Below are 19,861 nucleotides of genomic sequence, written 5' to 3' on the forward strand. Positions count from 1 at the left end.
TTCTGACTCTAACAATAATACCTGTCATCACAAGCCCCTCATCACCAAAAACAAAAACACCTTTTCACTTTTTTCACTTATTCAACAAGAAAATACTTATTGAGTTCCAGTTGCACATTAGAGACCTGCACAGCCCTTATCCCTACTTCACGGATTCATTGCCTGCTCAAATAGCATATTGCTAGTGTTTGGGGGATTTTAAACTTAGTTGATGGCAATTCTTTAACACTTAAACTTGACTCTACTCCAAGGTGATTTCCACAAACATGCATAAATAATAGATGTCGGTGTGGATGTGGTGAAAACAGAACACTTTTACACTGCTGGTGGGAATGTAAACTAGGACAACCACTATGGAAAACACTATGGAGGCTCCTTAAAGAACTAAAATGTAGAACTACCACTTGATCCAGCAGTCCCACTACTGGATATCTACCCAAAGGAAAGGAAGTCATTATGTGAAAAATATACTTGCATACCAAGATTATAGCAGCGCAATTCATAATTGCAGAAATATGGAACTAGCTTAAATGCCCATCAACCAACGAGTGGATAAAGAAAATGCAGTATATATGTGGTGTTTATATGTGTGTGTGTGTGTGTGTGTGTGTGTGTGTGTGTGTGTATACACACACACACACACATACATATGCCATGGAATATTACTCAGTCATGAAAGGAATGAAATAATGGCATTCACAGCAACCTGGATGGAGTTGGAGACCATTATTCTAAGTAAAGTAACTCAGGAATAGACAAACATTGTACTTTCTCACTTATAGGTGGGAGCTAAGCTATGCGGATGCAAAGGCATGAGAATGATACCATGGACTCTGGGGACTCGGGGGGAAGGGTGGGAGGGGGGTGAAGGATAAAAGACTACACGTTGGGTACAGTGTACACTGCTCAGGTGATGGATGCACCCAAATGTCAGAAATCACCACCGAAGAACTTATTCATGTAACCAAACACCACCTGGGTTCCCTGAAAACTACTGAAATAATAAAAAGAGAAAAATAATGTTTTTTGGATTATTAGCTATTTGGTCTTCCTGGCTTGTCTGATTGTGGTCCAAATAAATCACTGAAACATTTTTTAAAATAAGGAAAGACATAGTCAAAGTTAAATAGTACCGTGATATAGCAAAATATGATAGTCTCCTTTAATCACTGCTGAAGTGAAGAAAAAAGAAGTGGGATGACTCAATTTAATCCGAGAAAAAAGAAAAGGAATGCTTTGCCATGACAAGATATTCTTCAGTCTTCTGAAACATAACGATGGTTTCAGATCCCTTTCTTGAAGGGAAGATATCCCATCTGACTCACTTCCCTTTGATTCAAATGCTGATAATGGTTCTATCTGCTTAAAAAGTGATTTTAGCCAGAACCTACGCAGCCTATGCAGAATAGACACAAGAATTACTCCTGTGTTTTTGTCTGAATCTAAGCAAATTATTTTCTCTTTTTTTAAAAAGGAGCTGTGTACAAGAAATTATTTTTTCTTATAAAGGGGGCTGTGTATGAACAAATACGCCCACCAACATTTTTCTTTGGATTTTAACCAGTTTCCGACTGGATGTGTTATTATCTTAGTACTTGTGTATTTCCTGCCTTTCTCCAGTATTTTTTAGAAGAAAAAGCACAATGATGTATCCAATACCCAATATTTGGCTTCAATTAATTTTTTTCCATATGATATAGGACCGATGCTTTCAATTTCACACATAAATTCTGTGTGTAACACCTTTAATATATTATGGTGTACAATGTTGTTGCTGATTATTAGCTGATCAGTTGTGAATGGTGCTGAAAGATACTGAAACTAGTAGCTACATTTTCTAAACGTGTGGGCTGTTCCATGTGTACACAAGAATGTATTATGCTTGATTTCTAAAATATTAACTCAACAAGCACTTTACTGATTGTTTGTTGCACAGAGTGTCCTCATATAGTAATGACAATGAGCAAGACTTACATCCTGTCCTTAAGGAGCTTAAGTTCTAGGGAGTTGTAGGCAGAAGAAAGAAGTACTAGTAACTGTCTGAAAACATGGCTGGGTGTGGTGGCTCGTGCCTTTAATCCCAGCACTTTGGGAGGCTGAGGCGGGTGGATTGCTTGAGGTTGGGGGTTCCAGAACAGCCTGGCCAACATGGTGAAATCCTGTCTCTACTAAAAATACAAGAAAAAGTAGCCAGGCATGGTGGCGAGCCTGTAATCCCAGCTACTCAGGAGGGTGAGGCAGGAGAATCGCTTGAACCCAGGAGGTGGAGGTTGCAATGAGCTGAGATCGCACCACTGCACTCCAGCCTGGGCAATAAAGCGAGACTCCGTCTCACACAAAAGAAACAACAACAACAACAACAAAACCAGAATGATACAATGCATGATTAAGTTCCAAAAGAAAACTCACTGAGTGAAAAGAAAGGATGCTATATTTCAGGTTAAGAACATAATGTACTCGAGGCCAAAGAGCACATTTATTCTGTTGTCAAACAGAAGGCATAAAATGCTTAAAGAGGGGAATAATATGATATAATTTGAATGGTAGAAGAGGAACTGAAGTTTCTGGAAGATAGCTTAGAAAGGGAGAGAGACCAAAGGCAGAGGAACCAATTAGGAAATTATTCATTTTGTCTGTTCAGGTAACAAATGATGAGGGCTAAATTTGGGCAGAAGTAGCTGAATTGAAGAATTTTGTTCTTTTTCATAAGTAGCAAAACACACTGACCTTGGTGACTGGATTGATGGTGGTGGAACATAGCTAAGGAAGGCAAGTAAAGGAAGAAGGTATAGAAAATGACTTTTTATAGACTGGGAAATTGGAAGAGATGCTCCAAAGGTTGATCATGATTTCAGATTAGGCTATATTTTTATTTATAATTTTATCCAGAAGATGCTCAGGTGGGAGGTCTGGGCTGGAAATCTTGACTTAAGAGTTGTCAGCATAGCAGAAGCCAAAGTATGGAAGGAGCGCCCAGGGAGAGTGAAGAACGGTGAAGTGGGTGGAGAATCTTGAGGAAAACCTTGATGTGATGTACTGAGGATACCTTACCTATATGGTAATCTGGCATAAAACATTTAACCCGAACCCAATCACTTGGATACAAGCAGACAAATTCAAATTGGGGGACATTCTACAAAACATCTAGCCCGACCTCTTCTAATATATCAATGTCATGAAAGATTTAAAGAGGCTGGGAAAGTGCTTCAGATTAAAGGAGACTACAGGGACATAACAAAATGCAAAGCTGCACCTTCATTGATCCTGAATGTAAAATATCGCTATAAAGAATATTAATTGGCAGAATTGGAGGTATTTGAATTTAAATTCTACATTATATAACAGTATTGTTCTTTTTGAGCATGATAATTGTGCTTATGTAAGAATATCTTTCATTTTAGAAGGCACATGTTCAAGTGTTTAGGGGTGAAGTGTTATGTATGAAACCTAACCATTGAGTGGATCAGTGAAAAAAAAAATCCACAAAGTATATACACACATGAATATGATTAAATATGCACATAAAATATAAACATATACAATATATAAAAATATGTTCACATACAGATATACATGTTAATCTAAATATATGCAATCCATTTAACAACACATGAATGTAAAAGTACATAAATAAATAGATATAAAGCAAATGTGGCAAACTGTTGAATTAACTGCAGTTTTGCCATAAGTTTGAAATTGTTCTAAATAAAAAGCTAGGGAGCCATTATGTCATAAACCTCAAATGTACATGATAAATTTTTTAAAAAGCAAAGGAACAGTTTAATTTTTAAATAAATAAAATATAAAATGCTTCAAAAAACAGTAATCTGGTGGAAAGTTAGGAGTCATCAGAGATAAGGAGTCGTCTGGACATCATAGATTTGTATATGGAGCCCATGAGAGCCAATAGGGGATAAACATTGTTAATTTCTATTTTGTTCTGTATTTGCTTCCTCCAATAGAATGTACGTTTCATTAGCACATTGTCTCAGTAAGAACTGTACAGAATACAATTGGTACATAGAGACTCAGTGATAAGTATTTCATGGCTTGAGGAAATATGTTGACTCTTTAGACACATCACCTAATATGACTTCTCTCATGTTTCACTTAAAAGAAAATCAGTCATCGGGGTTGCATATTTAAGGAATGCAGCTCTATCCAGAATGTGGTTCAGCAAATCCCAGCCTTATTCTCAAACCTTCAAAGCACAAGTATATACACTGCATTTATTTAAACACCTGTGTGCATCCTTCAAGAAGATGGTAAGGTTTTTTTCCTTTTTAAATGAAGTTAGCTTATGCAGTTTGATATGGTTTGGTTCTGTGTCCCCATCCAAATCTCATGTTGAATTGTAATCCCCATGTGCTGCGGGAGGGGTCCGGTGGGAGGTGACTGGATCATGGGGGCGGTTTCCCCCATGCTGTTCTCATGATAGTGAGTTCGCATAAGATCTGATGGTTTAAAAGTGTGGCAGTTCTCCCCTCGCTTTCTCTCTCCTGCCGCTACGTAGCACATGCCTTGCTTCCCCCCCTTCACCTTCCCCCATGATTGTAAGTTTCCTGAGGCCTCCCCAGCCTTGTGGAACTGAGTCAATAAACCTCTTTCTTCATAAATTACCCAGTCTCAGGTAGTTCTTTATAGCAGTGTGAAAACAGATTAATACACAGTTCAAGAAAAAGTACCTTTGAATTCAGTCTTTTCTTTCAGAGGACAAATTTAACAACACAGCTTATCCATTTTATACCAGCAAGTTATCTCTTAGCTTAACTTAGCCATTGGAATATAGCACTTCTGTCCTGGTATTCAGTTCTACCATGATCTTTTTAGCTCCACAGAGCATCAGGACCACATCCTAATGTGCACTTTAATTTGAGTGCTTTAACGAGTATGCTGCCTATTCGCCATTGTCAACGACCTAAATAATTATTAATGCTTCTAAGCACCCAGGGCTCTGAATCTCAGCACTAAAATATGTAACTTAGTTTCATATGCTTTACTTACTTAAAAAAGGGGGAAAATCCTGAAGTAGAAAAAAATAAGAGGTACTAAAGCTCAGTTGTTTTCAGAATTTACAGACTTTGCAAATGCATACAGTTGTTTTTCATGTAGTGTGTTATCATTTACAATCCCAACAGTTTATTAGCTATATTCAGATCTCAGGTGGAGAGAGAGAATCTGACACAGAGATTGCCCTAAATCATGGAGGTGTAGTAAATTCAGGAAAATAACCTCAAACATATCCTTTTCCTTCTCAAAAAAATCAAAACCTGGCTTTCCTACAAGGTTTGGCTCCTCCAGAGGAGGATGTGCCTCTTCCCACTGCTCCAGGTTCTTGAACTTCATCACATTCATTTCAACCACCCTGTCTCTTTCCTCAGAAATGTTCATCTCCTCAGAGCCCTCGTCCATCTTCTTCAACATCTTTTCCATCCTGATCTACCACTGTCGTCAGGATCTGGACCTCACCCCTCTGCTGATAAGCTCAGCAACGCTGGTCTCATCAACTCCATGAACTGTACTCCTTACCCCTCAGTGATCTCCAAGTAAAATCTTCAGCAGCTCACTGGGAGCCACCATGTTAGATGTAGAAATTGCTTGAAAGTATTTTACTTCCATGATATCCAACTTTTGAATTTTCCCGACTATGATCTCCAAATTTTTCTCCATAAAACTCACCCACACCCCTGACTTTTCCTTTCTGTCCTATCCATTTTGGTTAAGGCACTTTGCCTCCCTTTATTCTACCCTCATGGAAGAGCTCAAGTACGAAATGAATTCCTGAACACATCATCATATCAGGCAATAGAGCTGTAAGTGTATGGCACCAAGGAGTCACAGGTCTTTTCTATTCTGTGAGGTAAGATTGAGAGGACCAAGTATATAACCAGTTTAGGACCCAGGGAAAAGTAAGGATAGAGGATGGAGCTGACTCCTACTGGGCCTTTACAGAGAAACAGAAATGAGGAAGGGGGACCAAGTATTTGTGGCCTTCATAAAACCCTCTATTGTCTAGCCAGACACAGCAGGAAAAACCAATGAGCAGCTGGCTAGGAACCCCTGTCCTAGCCATTCATTACCACTGTAAAATGCCCTACTCTTGTTTTGACCTTTGATCATTTATGCCTCATCAGCTCCACCTTTCTTAGAACCTAGTCCTAGGCAGAGAACATTGCTAAGAATGAGAACAGAACATGTGGACCATTTCCTCAACAAATTCATCCAACTTTTGCCTAAGGCTTCCTTCTTACTTGGTAATGTTTCAAAATTGTCTTCACTTTCCTTAATCCTCATTCATTTTAAGATTACCTAGTCTTTCATTTCATTGAAACAGAAGTTTTCCACCTTCCCTTCTCTTGGCCTAAAATGGTTTCTCAAAATTACCCAATGCATTTATAGTGACCCAATGGACTGTGATTTATTTTAATTTCCATTGAGCTCTCTTTAGCATTTCACCTTTTCGTCACATCTTCCTTGAACCTCCCTACTTATCCATCCTTTACTATCCCATTACCCAAATGGAGGTCTTCTCCAAGGCACTGGATCGAAGCACCTGTGTTATAGATTTTATAGATTTCTCATCTCACACCCTTCAGCAATCAATTCTATGAAACTCATTCTCAAATCTCTCCAGTTTGCCCACTTACTTCAAGTATAGATCTGTATCTTAATTTCTTTTGGGACATGACTTAGAAGACCTGTCAATTTCTCAAACACATTATGTCCACAATCAAAAGTTTCACTATCTTCTTCCAACCAAATCCTCTCCCTTCATTCCTCTTCTTACAATTTGCACTCAGTCCCCAGACCCTGGGAACTCTATTTTTTTTTTTTTTTTGAGACAGAGTCTTGGTCTGTCGCCCAGGCTGGAGTGCAATGGTGCCATCTTGGCTCACTGCAACCTCTGCCCCCTGGGCTCAAGCGATTCTCCTGCCTCATCCTCCCGAGTAGCTGGGACTACAGGCGCACACCACCATGCCTGGCTAATTTTTGTATTTTTAGTAGAGACAGGGTTTCACCATATTGGCCGGGCTGGTCTTCAACTCCTAACCTTGTGATCCGCCCACCTCACCCTCCCAAAGTGCTGGGATTACAGGCGTGAGCCTCCACGCCCAGCCCCCTGGCAAGTCTATTTTTATAGAATAGTCTCACAGTCCCCTCCTCCCACATCTCTTAAGTGCAGGCCCTCAGAACTCACGAATCTTGGCCTTGGCAATTGCCTCCTAACTGGTCTTCTCACCTATACAAGTTTTCTGTGGGCCAGATAGAGCTGCCAGAATACACCTTTTTAGAATTTTCTTTTTAGACTTTTTTCACCTGGTATATGATTTTCAGTGGCTCCCTGATACCAAAATGAGTCAAACACTTATGGCCAAATATTCATGTCCCTGTAATATGACTCTACCTTTCTTCACATAACAAAATCTGAGAGTAGCTAGGACACTTACCCATGGAGTCCGAAGTTTGACTGCCAACCACTCGGAGCAGCATAGGCTGACTGCTGTCGGACCTCTGTAGAGAGGTAGAAGGAGAGGACACCGTTGTGCCATTCACTTTGGCCTCTGCCTGGGGCTAAGTCATCCAAAAGAAAACAGAATTACTTTTCATAATAAACATACAAATGTATAAATTTCAAAATATTATAGACACTCAGGACTCATAAATTTTGACCCTTCCTACTTTAGAAGCCCTCCCAAAGAATGTTTAATTTGGGATATTTCACTGTTGATATAATCCATGGATACTGTCTTTGTATCTGAATTGTGCTCCCTTATAAATTTGAGAAAAAATCAGAGCTACACTGGAATGAGACTATACATCATTACATTAAATAACTGGAAGATTTAGAAGGTCATGTGTGAATGATGAGACTATGTGAGATCTCAAAACTGTAATGGAAGATTCATATCTTTGTGAAGTATTAAGTAACAAGATAGAGAGAACATAACTGAAAAATTTAAAATTCCCAGAAAGCCAGAACTATGTCCAGGTAGGTCCTCTTACGATGCAGTATCTTGCTAGGTTTTCGATGGAGGCTTAAAGAACTATGTGTTAGGGATTAGGAGAAAAAAAAACACAAAGGTATACCAGAAAATATAACTAATTGTAAATGAAATAGTTCCATTTCAAGAAGTGAAATATTCACTTTTAGAGAACTAGTGGAAACCTTTAGGCGTTTTTTTCCCCAAGACGAATTTCAAATTGGTCAAGAAAAAACCACTTTGGTAGGAAACAATATTGAACAAATACAAAAAAGACACACTAGTTTTTCTACCTCCTCTACTTCTATCCTTTGATACTATCACTTTGTAGGCACATACCAAGCACTTAAGAATTGATGCTTGTTGCACCCATAAAAAGTGCTCTCTGAGGTTTAGTTTTGTTTAAGAGGGAAAAATGAATGTTTGTAAAAATCCCATCTCTCTCCTCACTTGCTCCAGCAGCTGCCTTAGCCTATGTAACTGTGACTCCAGCTGTTTATTGTGGTCTTCCAGGATTTGCATCCTGGCTTCCAGGCGGCCTTTGTGTTGACGCAGTAGCTTGGCCTCAGCAATGAGCTCAGCATCCCGGGGACTCTGGGGAGAGGTGGGCATCATTTCAGGAGGGGACGGCAGTGGGGACAGGCCTTTATGTTCGTGCTGCTGCTTTAGACGGTCATATTCTGCTTGCAGATTCCTATTGGCATCAAAAAAGTAAAAAAGAAAAAAAAAAGAAAGAAAAAGAAAAAGAAGAAAAAAAGTAATTTGAATATCATCACCAAATTTTATATACCATGGTAGATAGATGCATCTGACTGCCACCGAAGAACAGCAAGCAAAAGAGGCACTAATGAATGGTTTTAATGATGACAATCTTACCAGTGCTAAAAGAACAAAACAAAATTTGAAGCTTTTGCCCGGTGTGTGAAGGGAGCCATGCTTTTCAATTTTTTATGTTATACTAAAAGCCTCATGAGTGGTATGTTCAGATAAGTAAGCAGCAAAGGATTTAATCACTTTGTAAATATTTCTTTATAATGTCATGAGATTAAAAATTTTATACCTCTATCAACACTTTGGTTTGCTCTAAACATTAGCAAATATTTTCAACAGAAATGTATAAGAATGGAGTAAGTATACCCATGTTCCTACCACCTCCCCTTGATAAGTTTATCATTTGCCATATTTTCCTGAAAAGTTTTTTGAAGAAAGAAAAGTTAACAGCCAAAGCAGAAGCTCCCTCACATGCCCGCCTCAACACCATACCATTCTCTCCTCCCCGCTGCCCTCAAGGAGATAATGCCACACTGAATTTCATGCCCAGTGTTACCATAAATGTATCAACAAATACTAGGTTGAGCTTAAAAAAGATGCTGATGTTTGCCTGTATTTTTCTTTCACCTACAAAAACACCCATTTTATGTGATTCAATCTAATAGCATTATTTTGCATGTTTTTAAACTTTAAATTTAAGAACTTCACATTTAAGAATATACATACCATTCTAAGAGTTGCTTTTTGCCTTCAACACCATTTTGGAGATTTCTCCAGGTCGATACATAATAGTTTGCTATTTTAACTGCCATAAGGTATTATTATTCTGTTGCTTGAATATGCCAACATTTTCCTGTCCATGGACATTTAGGTTGTTTCCAACTTTTCACTATTATAAACAATGATACAGTGAAATTCTTTTTTATACCTATCTCCTTGGATACCTGTTTAAGAGATTCTTTACAGAATATAGTTTGATGTGGAATTGTTGGATCTTAGCAACATCTTCAACATTGCTACATGTCACCGAATTGCTCTGGGTGACAAATCGGTGGTTTTACCAATTTACTCTTGCTTCAGTAGTGAATGAGGTTTTCCATTTGGCCCACCTCCTCACCAAAAACTTGGTGTTATCAGACATTCAAGTTTTAGTTAACCTGATGGGTGCATTTTAATTTGCACATACATCCCGGATTACTGGCAAGGTTAAACTTCTTCCATGTTAACTGGCTTTTCATGCTTCCTTTACCCATTTTCCTGCTGGATTGTCTTTTTCTTTTTAAACCTTTGGATATGTTCTAGATGCTAATCCATTGTTAGTTATGTGCATGGCAAATATGATCTCCTACTCTTATCTTAGTGTAGCTTATCTTTAACTTTGCTTATGGCATCCTATGGTATAAAATATGTAAATTTTAACATATCCCTGTATGTTCTCTGCTTTTTATGTTTTGTTCACGAAAATCTTTTCTTACACCTACATTTTAAAGTTTAAAATTTGTTTTTTCACATTTAGGACTTGAATTTACCCAGAATCTATTTTTCTGCTTGCCGTGAACATGCGATCTAATTTTACTTTTCCCCCATGGATAAACTAGGAAGCCAGCCTCATTCATTGTATGGTCCATCTATTTCCCACTGATCTCTAACGATGCTTCTGCAAAACATCAAGTGTCCATAAACATACAGGTGTGCTTCTGAGCTCTGTATTCTAGTCTGTGGTTCTATCTGTATATCCCTGGTAGATCCTACACTCCAGCTTTAAATCAATTGATGTCTGATAGGCCTTCTCAGCCCACTTTGTTTTTCTTCAAAATTGTCTTGACTATTCTGATCCCTTTGATCTTCTCCATCATTTTAGTGTTTGGGTTTCTGATTTTATGAAAATGCTTGTTGAAATTTTGAGTTTGATTTACATTGAATTCATAGGTTAAACTGGGAAGAACTAAGTTCATAATAATTGAGTCTTCACATCCAAGAATGCAGTGAAGCTCCTTACTTACCATGGTCTCATTTTATGTCCATTAATAATGTTTTACTTGTTACTCTTTTTTTTCCTCTTGCTTTACAGGTTGAATAAGTCATTGATTTTTTATTTTTAATGAACACATTTAGGGTTATACATTTCCTCCTTGGTACCACTTTAATTATATACCAAAAGTTTTTATATACATCACTTGATTCAATTCAGTGCCTTATGTTTTGTAATTCTTACTGTGATTTCTTTTAACTTAACCCATAGTCATTTAGGAGCACAGTGGTTATATTTCCATTTTTCACTTCTTAGTGCATTTCTAATTTAATTGCGTTTCAATCAGAGAACACCTGTATGATACTGATCCTTTGAAATTTAGCAATACTTCTTTTTGTGACCTAGTTCACAGTCACTTTCTAAAAATGTTCATTGAGTACTTGAAATAATGTGTATTTTTCCATTGGAAAGATGGAGTCTCTAAATACATAGTGTGCTGATTTTGTTGTTAAAGTTGTCTATATCTTTATTAATTTTTGATTATTTGTAGCTATCAATTTTTGTTAGATGAGTGTTGAGATATAATTATGGATTTGTTAGTTTCTCCTTTTAATTCTATCATAATTCACTTTATATATTTCTAGACTTACATAGTTAGATGCACAGAAGATCCTCGTTGTTCTTGCACTGTTTCTAGGTAGTATACTTTTTCTTCCTAATAATGTTTATTGCCATAAATTTTATTCCATTTAAAGGTTTCTATGGTTATTCCACTGTCTTTTGGTTATATTTGGTTACTTTCCAAATAAATATAAACAGTATTAGCACATGTGAAGGTCCCAAATGCTTTAGGATTTACTGAGAATACAATTCCAATTGAGGACACTTCTGATATTTGATATCCAGTGACTGATTAGAACTCTTGACATCTTTCTTCTAGTTGTGATAAATACCAAAATAAGATGACAGAGTTCTGTTGTTCACAGATGATATTTCATCAGGTGAGAGAAATTCCTATCCACAAATGTGGGAGAACTATATCAATGAGAAAAGACATGAAACGTAAGTAGTGAGTAGCCAAGAAGAGTTTTCCCATTGTCCAGTTTGAGAAAGCAAGATCATCTCATGACCAGGTCTGCTAAATATTTTCTGTTGTCCCATACTCGGAATAAACATTCCACAGGGGACGGCATGTCTTCCAAAATGCTCAGTTTCAAAAGGCTAGATCTCCACATGGAAGCAGAAAGAAAACCCAATCTACTCTGGTTTTTTTCTTTGTTTTGCTTTGCTTCATTTTTTTCATTCTACCTAGTACCTAACATTACAAGGTTTCCAGGAATTTATTTAAAGTCACACAGAAAATAAATGTATGATCTTTTTCATCCACAGAAACAGAATCTCCTATCTGTACTGATTGAAATCCTATTGCTATCAACCTTCAAGGGTAGTTGTTTGTATAGTTTATTTCATAGCAATCTGCTTTGACAAAGCAGTGATGAGAAGAGATTCATCGAAGTAAGTACGCCTTCAGTCAGGTTCTGCACACGGGTCCTCTGGGTGTGCACCAATGTATGTAACTGTCCACATTAATTAAATCTAATTTCTGACAACTTAACTGGCAATCAGTTCAATGTTTCTGTGAACTTGAAGCAGTATCCAATGTTCACAAGGTCTCATTCCATAGCAATTACTTTCTATTTTTCCCTCTTCATTAAAAGAAAACTTCAACAAAATGTTCTAACTGGCAACACTTTTTATGTAGAATCCTATTCAAATTTTTCTTTCTACCAGATTGGGGCAGCCATGGTGTTCCTTTTGAAAACAGTTTTTAGACATGGACCTCAGGATGGTACAACAAGCCATTACTGTCTTCCCACCTATTTTTCACAAAGGTGCTGACAGGAGACTGCCTTTTCTAGAGAGATCTTCCTTGGTATCTTGATCCTGTGGGTTCAGTTGTCCACAAGGCTCTTCTTTTATGATTTATTTATAAGGACCCTTGTTCAAGAGGCATGGTTTGGTATATACAACACATAACATTTCTGTTTTGGTGGTTTCCAGTGAAAAACAGAAAAGGCTCATTTTAATCAGCCAAAGCTGAGCTGTAAAGAATATCAATTGCTCAATGCAGGCCTTTCTTTCCTTCCCAGATGTTTGAAATTTCTCTTGGGAGCACATTTCCTTCAAGACTCACATCCTTCTTCAATTCTGGAAGATTCTCAGCTATGACAGCTTCAAATATTACTTCTCTACCATTTCCTCCATTCTCTTCTTCTGAAACCTCTCAAATACACTCCTAAATAAACCTCTAAATTCTAGTAAGGTATATTGTAGAGCCTGTGGTCAATTCTCCATTTCTCCTAATTGCTCATTTATATTTCTTATCTTTTTCTGTGAGTGTTGTGCACAGTAACATTCTCAGCATCATCTTCTAATTCCCTTGCCTTCTCTGACAGGACAAAGTCTAGAATTTATCCTGTATATTGAGTTTAGTAACTTCAATGACTAGTTTTTTTGGCAAAGATATCTTTGTTTTCAGACCTAGTTACATTTCATCCATCTCTGTTTCTTAGTTTCTTGTTATTTTAGTGAGTGGTACTCCTTATTTATGCCTTTAAGCATCTTTTTTTTTTTTTGAGATGGAGGCTGGGGTGCAGTGGCGTGATCTCCGCTCACTGCAACCACCACCTCCTGGGTTCAAGTGACTCTCCTGCCTCAGCCTCCTGAGTAGCTGGGATTACAGGTGCCTGCCACCATGCCCAGCTAATTTTTGTATTTTTAGTAGAGGCAGGGTTTCATCATGTTGGGCAGGCTGTTCTTGAACTCCTGACCTCAGGTGATCCACCCATCTCAGCCTCCCAGAGTGCTGGGATTACAGGCGTGAGCCACTGCACCTGGTCTAAGCATCTTAAATGTAAGTAAAAATCTTTGTTGTACTAGTCTATTATTTTGCTTTCTTCTAGAATTAATTCATCTTTTTTTTTGAGATAGGGTCTCACTCTGTTGCCCAGGATGGAGTGCAGTGGCACAATTATGGCTCAATGCAGCCTCATCCTCCTGGGCTCAAGCGATCCTCCTATCTCAGCCTCCTGAGTAGTTGGGACTACAGGCATGTACCACCACTCCCGGCTAATATATTTTCAATTATTTTTTGTAAAGATGGCACCTCACTACATTGCCCTGGCTAGTCTCAAACACCTGGGCACAAGCAGTCCTCCCACCTTGGCCTCCCAAAGTGATAGGATTACAGGTGTGAGCCACTGTTCCCAGCCTAATTCACTTTTTGATGTTTAACTTGGGTGGGGGGTGCTATCCCATTTCTTCTTGTATTTTGGATTGTGATTTGGAGACAAATTTTGCAAGGGATGTTTTGCATGTGCATACATATGCATGTGTATGTTTTCTATTATTCTCATGTGTGTGTACTTTTATATTTTCCTCTCTTTTTAAACTCATTATCTCTCTCTCAGGTGGTTTTATGGCTTCTCTCAGCCATACCCAGGGGCTTAGAGTTTAGAGCTACATCTGTTGGTAGTTTGCAGCTCCTACACTGAGTGATACAGAGATATCACTCATTTCATTGCCAGGCAGTAGGTAGATTGGTTCAGGTCCTGGTTTCAAGGCTGTGATGCTCTCTTTCCCAACTGCGAATCTTTGCCTCTTCCCTCAGCTCTATGCATTAGGGCCATAGCTGCATATAAGCTGTAGACCCCTGCAGCAAACTGTTTCTTTTCATGTTGCTTTTAAGTGTAAGTGTGTATGTGTCTCTCTCTAGGTGTGTTTTTGTGGGGCTCTGATTTAAAATAGTAATCCTGGCTTTGGGCCACCACCTTGTAAGGAGAATTTTAATCCCTGTTACTACAGCAGGAGCTGAAAGCCCACTAATTTAGCCCCACTTACGACTCACGAAGTCCTGTTTTGCTTTTTTTTTCTTTCTTTCACATTTCTGGTCCACAGAGATGTTCATCTTGCTTTAAAGCCCAGCTATGTCTTTTTCATTTTTCACTCCATATAGTATCTACCACTGGATAAATGGTAGGAGCAGAGAAAGATGCCTTCAAGCAAGAGCTAATGTTATCTTCATCAGAAGCCTACCAGGACACATTGATTTTGTAGATGTATAGTCAAGGTTCCCTCAGTATTAATTCAAGCCTTAATTCATCAGGTCAGGATTAAATGAGTCGAACAAGTGCTTTTCTTCTAAACAAACATATGACATACAGAAACCTCTTATTAAGCTCAATAGCAAACTTGATTTTGAGGGACTAGTTTTTCCTCCTGAAGCTCTGAGATAGGACAAGCTATCATGATAAGGATTCTAAAAGCCAGAAATGGTTAAAAGAGGTATCTTGGCCTGCAACCAAATGAAATAAAGTTTTTTGATTTGAGTCTAAATTCTCTTTTAAGGTATTTCTAATTGTTCATGAGAATTATCAAGAAGAACTGGTGCTCGAGGGTTTGAACTAGAGATGATTTTTACTAAATGTTTTCTAATAAATGCAGTCATAGTCACAGAGCTGTGTTAGGGCATATTTTTGTTAGGGGTTGGGAAATTGAGCCATTTAGCCCTTATCAATTACGCATTTGAATTTTCTTATATTTAAAAACATCCATGCCAATACTTTTTGAGGTATACCATAATGTTAGTTTTGATGCAGTATTAACATAGGGGAGATCATTCTCATAAATGATCAAGGTTCCCTCAGAGTTACTGTTCCAAGGTAAGTCATTCTAATGTTTTTTTTTATTTTTTTATTTTTTATTTTTTGAGACGGAATCTCGCTCTGTCGCCCATGCTGGAGTGCAGTGGTGCGATCTCAGCTCACTGCAAGCTCTGCCTCCCAGGTTCACATTCTCCTGCCTCGGCCTCCGGAGTCACTGGGACTACAGGCGCCCGCCACCACGCCCGGCTTTTTTTTTTTTTTTTTTGTATTTTTAGTAGAGACAGGGTTTCACCGTGTTAGCCAGGATGGTCTCCATCTCCTGACCTCGTGATCCGCCTGCCTCGGCCTCCCAAAGTGCTGGGATTACAGGTGTGAGCCAACATGCCCAGCCTCTAATGTTTAACAAGTACACAATGTACTCGTTTTAACAGCTGTCAATTATATTATTACCAATACATATTTTGCTTTTCTTGAAGGTATACACGTACATCTCACCCCTAATGATTCTCTAATTGTTAGAATGTAGTCATGAAGTCATTTCAATACAGATGAATATATGTCAGTGATCAGACAACGACTCCACAGAGAATCTATTTACGTTCTTGATTATCTTGTAAATTATATTTCTCTGGTAGCTCCCTAAGGAACATTAATTCAAATTCACTACACATGGCTTCTGTCACTACAATTTCTTCCTATAGCCAGTCATCCTAAAAAAAAAAAGTCTTCCATCCAGTATTTCTTATTCTCTATAGAGCTAAGAATCCCCCCATTCTACAGATATGTAGATATATCTGATTAATTTTATGTCATAAAGAATATAAACTCTGTTGTCTACATACAAATTTACACTCAAAAAAACTTCCCAACCAACTAATGGACATAAGAGATTAATCAAATTGGCAAGGCTTGTTCCCTTAACTCAACCTGCTGAAAACATGAAAGCAGCTGGCCCTTTTAGCAATGATTTATGATTGCCTCTCTAGCAATCATAACTATTATGTATGATAAAGAACATTACAACAATCTCTGTGTAATTTAAACTAATTTACAAAGGTCAAATGATTTTAGTGTAAGTCATCTACTCTTTAAATGGAGCTTCCCTACTACGTGTAATTATATAGTTGTATACTGATATTTATGAAATAAAGAAATGAAGGTCACTTTCCAGTGATCAATGTTTTCTTAACAGTATCATACATTTAACTGTATACCAAAGCATGAGCACACACAGGGATTATTTTGTAAAGTAGAACAACTACAAAGATTGCCATCTAAAAGGAATAGATCCCAAGAAATCTGGCTTTACGCTCATATAATATTAAAAGCAGCTAAATCATATCCACCAATCTAAATTCAGGCAAATGTAGTAAATCATACAGAACTATTACAGCAGCTATAAATGTAGCAAATTAGCAGTTTTTCTTGAAAGACAAATTCTGCAAGCAAGATGAACTTTAAAAACTGGAAATTGCATTGAGCCCTTGAAATTACAATAAAGCTCAGTGCAATGGCTCACACCTGTAATCCCAGCACTTTGGGAGGTTGAGGTGGGAGGATCACTTGAGCTCAGGAGTTCAAGACCAGCCTGGGCAACATAGGGAGACCCCCCCCTCCCCCGCATCTTTACAAAAAAATTGAAAAACATTAGCCATATGTCGTGACACATGCCTGTAGTCTCAGCTACTCAGGAGGAGGAGGCTGAGGTGGGAGGACCGCTTGAGTCTGGGAGGTTGAGGCTGCAGTGAGGCATGATCATGCCACTGCACTCCAACCTGGGTAACAGAGGGAGACTCCATTTAAAAAAAAAGTGACAATAAAATTTTACAGTACAGCTTTAGACATCTTTATCAAACACAAATTCAAAAATACCCCTAAACTAGGTGGAAAAAGACATTAATAAGGATAAGCTCACAGGGTGAGAAGTAAGACTATGCATATTTTAGGTCAGCCTTAAGCAAAACAGTAAAAATGGCAGGACCCCTCCAGGCTCTTGTTTCTAATCATTTCTTAGCACTGTCCCCCTTTAAAACATTGAGAGCCTTACTTCCAAGCCCTTTCCTACTGAAATTTGCTCAGTATAAAGGTTTTATATAAGACATTTACATTTTACTGGGATTTTATAATAAAGTGTCATTTCTTCTAGTGATATCTGCATTTTAAAACAGATATCAAAGAACGTAAACGAAAAAAATAAAAGCTTTGCCCCATCAGGGGAAAGGTTGAACAATGCCGCTTTTTGACACGCTGCCTTTGTGGTGCCTTTCACCATCCATGGCTGAGGAGAGAATTAGAACAAGGCTTGAGAGATGGTCTTGGATTCAGAAGATCTTGATTTATGACTTACCTGCCTCTGCTGCTTGCTGAGGCTGGGCAACTGACTTAAGCACTAATTCAGTTATGAGGATTATTAAGTCAGTATGGTCGACATTCTATATGTCAAACTTTCTTTGAACCATGCCCAGCCCATACTGTGTTCAATAAATGTTGGTTAGTATTATTATTGTTATTACTTCTTTCTCTATATATTATTTACTTTTTGGATTTAGAACCTCAGATGTGCTAAAAACTTCCTATAAAAAGAAAGCACTTAATTATCTGAAATGAAAGCAATCTACTTAGACCTACTGAGCTTGGCAGAACATACGCATATCTAGTGCTTAGAAAGTGACTAATCACTCAATATTTGTCCTGTAGATACCTGAGTTCTAGCCCCTAGCCACATTGTAGCCACCCCCAAATTTTGGAATTATTGTGTATCATCCATCATCTGTGCCTTAGTAAAGTTTATCACAGCTGAACATCTGGGCAAAATGAAATCACTGAGTTAAGATCACTAGGATGAGATTTCCTTGATTTGACCCAATACGCTAGGTATGTGATGAAACTGTCAAATTATAATATGTCCATGGATCATTGCTGAAATAAAATATGTGGACCAAGGGTACAGGGTTAATGTATCTAGGTGGACTCTATTTTCTGGATATGTCCTTGACACATAGATCTGTATCTTGCTCAAGTTCCAAGAGACAGAACATGACAATATTAATTGGCTTCAGTTTCTTAATCTTTAATGACTGAGATGTTTTTCACAAATTCCTGATCAGGTGCTAATTCATTACTGTCTATAGACTAAATGTATTAATCAAAAGTTCAACACAAGAAAAGAAGAATTCATAAGAAATTTTAACCACTTATAACTGGAAATAAGACAGACTAACAAAACCTAAGACAAAAATGGCAGTGGCTGGTCATCATCAGCCAAAAGGAAAAACTAGGATTGGAGAGGTTTTAGAGGTGAAGAAGTCTAGTCCTCAGGAATAGTGCCATTGGGAAAAGTGTGTTTCCATTTTCAGACAAATACAGCAAAATATCAAACTTTCATTGTCTGTGGTCAGCAAAAAGCCGTAACAGTCTCTAGAAGGATCATAATTTTAAGCTTTGTGTGTCCCGGCTTCAATCCCTCATGCGTAGTTAGACTTAGTCTTAAGTTCTCCCAATAACTTCAATTTGATGGCCTATTTTTCACTCCCTGGCATGCACTGCTATATACTCTTGCCATATATGATCCTATGGCCTCCTCTATTACAATGACAGAAACTACAGAATCTTTTTTTTTTTTTCTTTTTTTGAGACAGGGCCTTGCTCTGTCACCCAGGCTGGAGTGCAGTGGTGTAATCATAGCTCACTGTAACCTTGAATTCCTGGGCTCAAGTGATCCTCCAGCCCCAGCCTCTTGAGTAGTTGGGACTACAGGCATGAGCCGCCATGCCTGGCTAATTAAAAAAAAATTGTAGAGATGGTATCTCCCCATGTTGCCCAGGCTGGTCTCAAATTCTTGGCCTCAAGTGATCCTCCCACCTCAGCCTGCCAAAGTGTTGGGTTTACAGGTGTGAGCCACCATGCCCAGCCCAGAATAACTTCTTTAAAATAATTACCAGTACTTGTACATGAATGTTCATAGCTGCACTATCCATAACAGACAATAAGTAGAAATAGCCCAAATGTCCATCAAGTAATGAATAGATTAAAAAATGTGGTATATCCATACAATGAAATGTTACTCAGCATTAAAAAAAGAATGAAATGCTAATACGGGCTATAATATAGATACCATTTTAAAAGATTACGCTATGTGAAAGAAGCCAGTCACAAAAGACTTTATATTGTATTATTTCATTTACATTAACAGTCCAGAATAAGCAAATCCATAGAGACAGAAAGTAGATCAGGGATTGTCTACTGCTAGGGCTGAAAAGAGTAGTTGCAGGAGAAACAGGGAGTGACTTGAAAATGGGGATGGGATTTCTTTTGGGGGGGTGATAAAAATGTTCTAAAATTGTGTGCTGATGGTTGCACAACTCTGTAATCAATAACCAGTGATTACTAATACTGGTTAACCTATTAACTAATAATCGGTGACTAATACACTTTAAATGGGTAACTCCTATGGTACGAGAATTATATCTCAA

At 38.0% G+C, this 19,861-nt stretch overlaps 1 protein-coding gene across 17 annotated transcripts in view; it reads right to left on the bottom strand.

Annotated features, from left to right (window-relative positions):
* The window catches only part of DMD (dystrophin), a 2,091,067-nt gene that overhangs the window by 19,674 nt on the left and 2,051,532 nt on the right, over positions 1 to 19,861 (bottom strand). For all 17 annotated transcript variants that reach the window (XM_055376532.2, XM_055376533.2, XM_055376528.2 and 14 more), the window contains 2 exons: positions 8,433 to 8,676; positions 7,449 to 7,572 (listed from right to left, as the gene is read on the bottom strand). In XM_055376532.2, the coding sequence (XP_055232507.1) occupies positions 7,449 to 7,572; positions 8,433 to 8,676 (368 nt within the window). The remainder of the gene's footprint in view (positions 1 to 7,448; positions 7,573 to 8,432; positions 8,677 to 19,861) is intronic.

The sequence above is a fragment of the Gorilla gorilla genome, chromosome X (assembly GCF_029281585.2).
Source record: "Gorilla gorilla gorilla isolate KB3781 chromosome X, NHGRI_mGorGor1-v2.1_pri, whole genome shotgun sequence".
NCBI classification, from domain to species: Eukaryota; Metazoa; Chordata; class Mammalia; order Primates; family Hominidae; genus Gorilla; species Gorilla gorilla.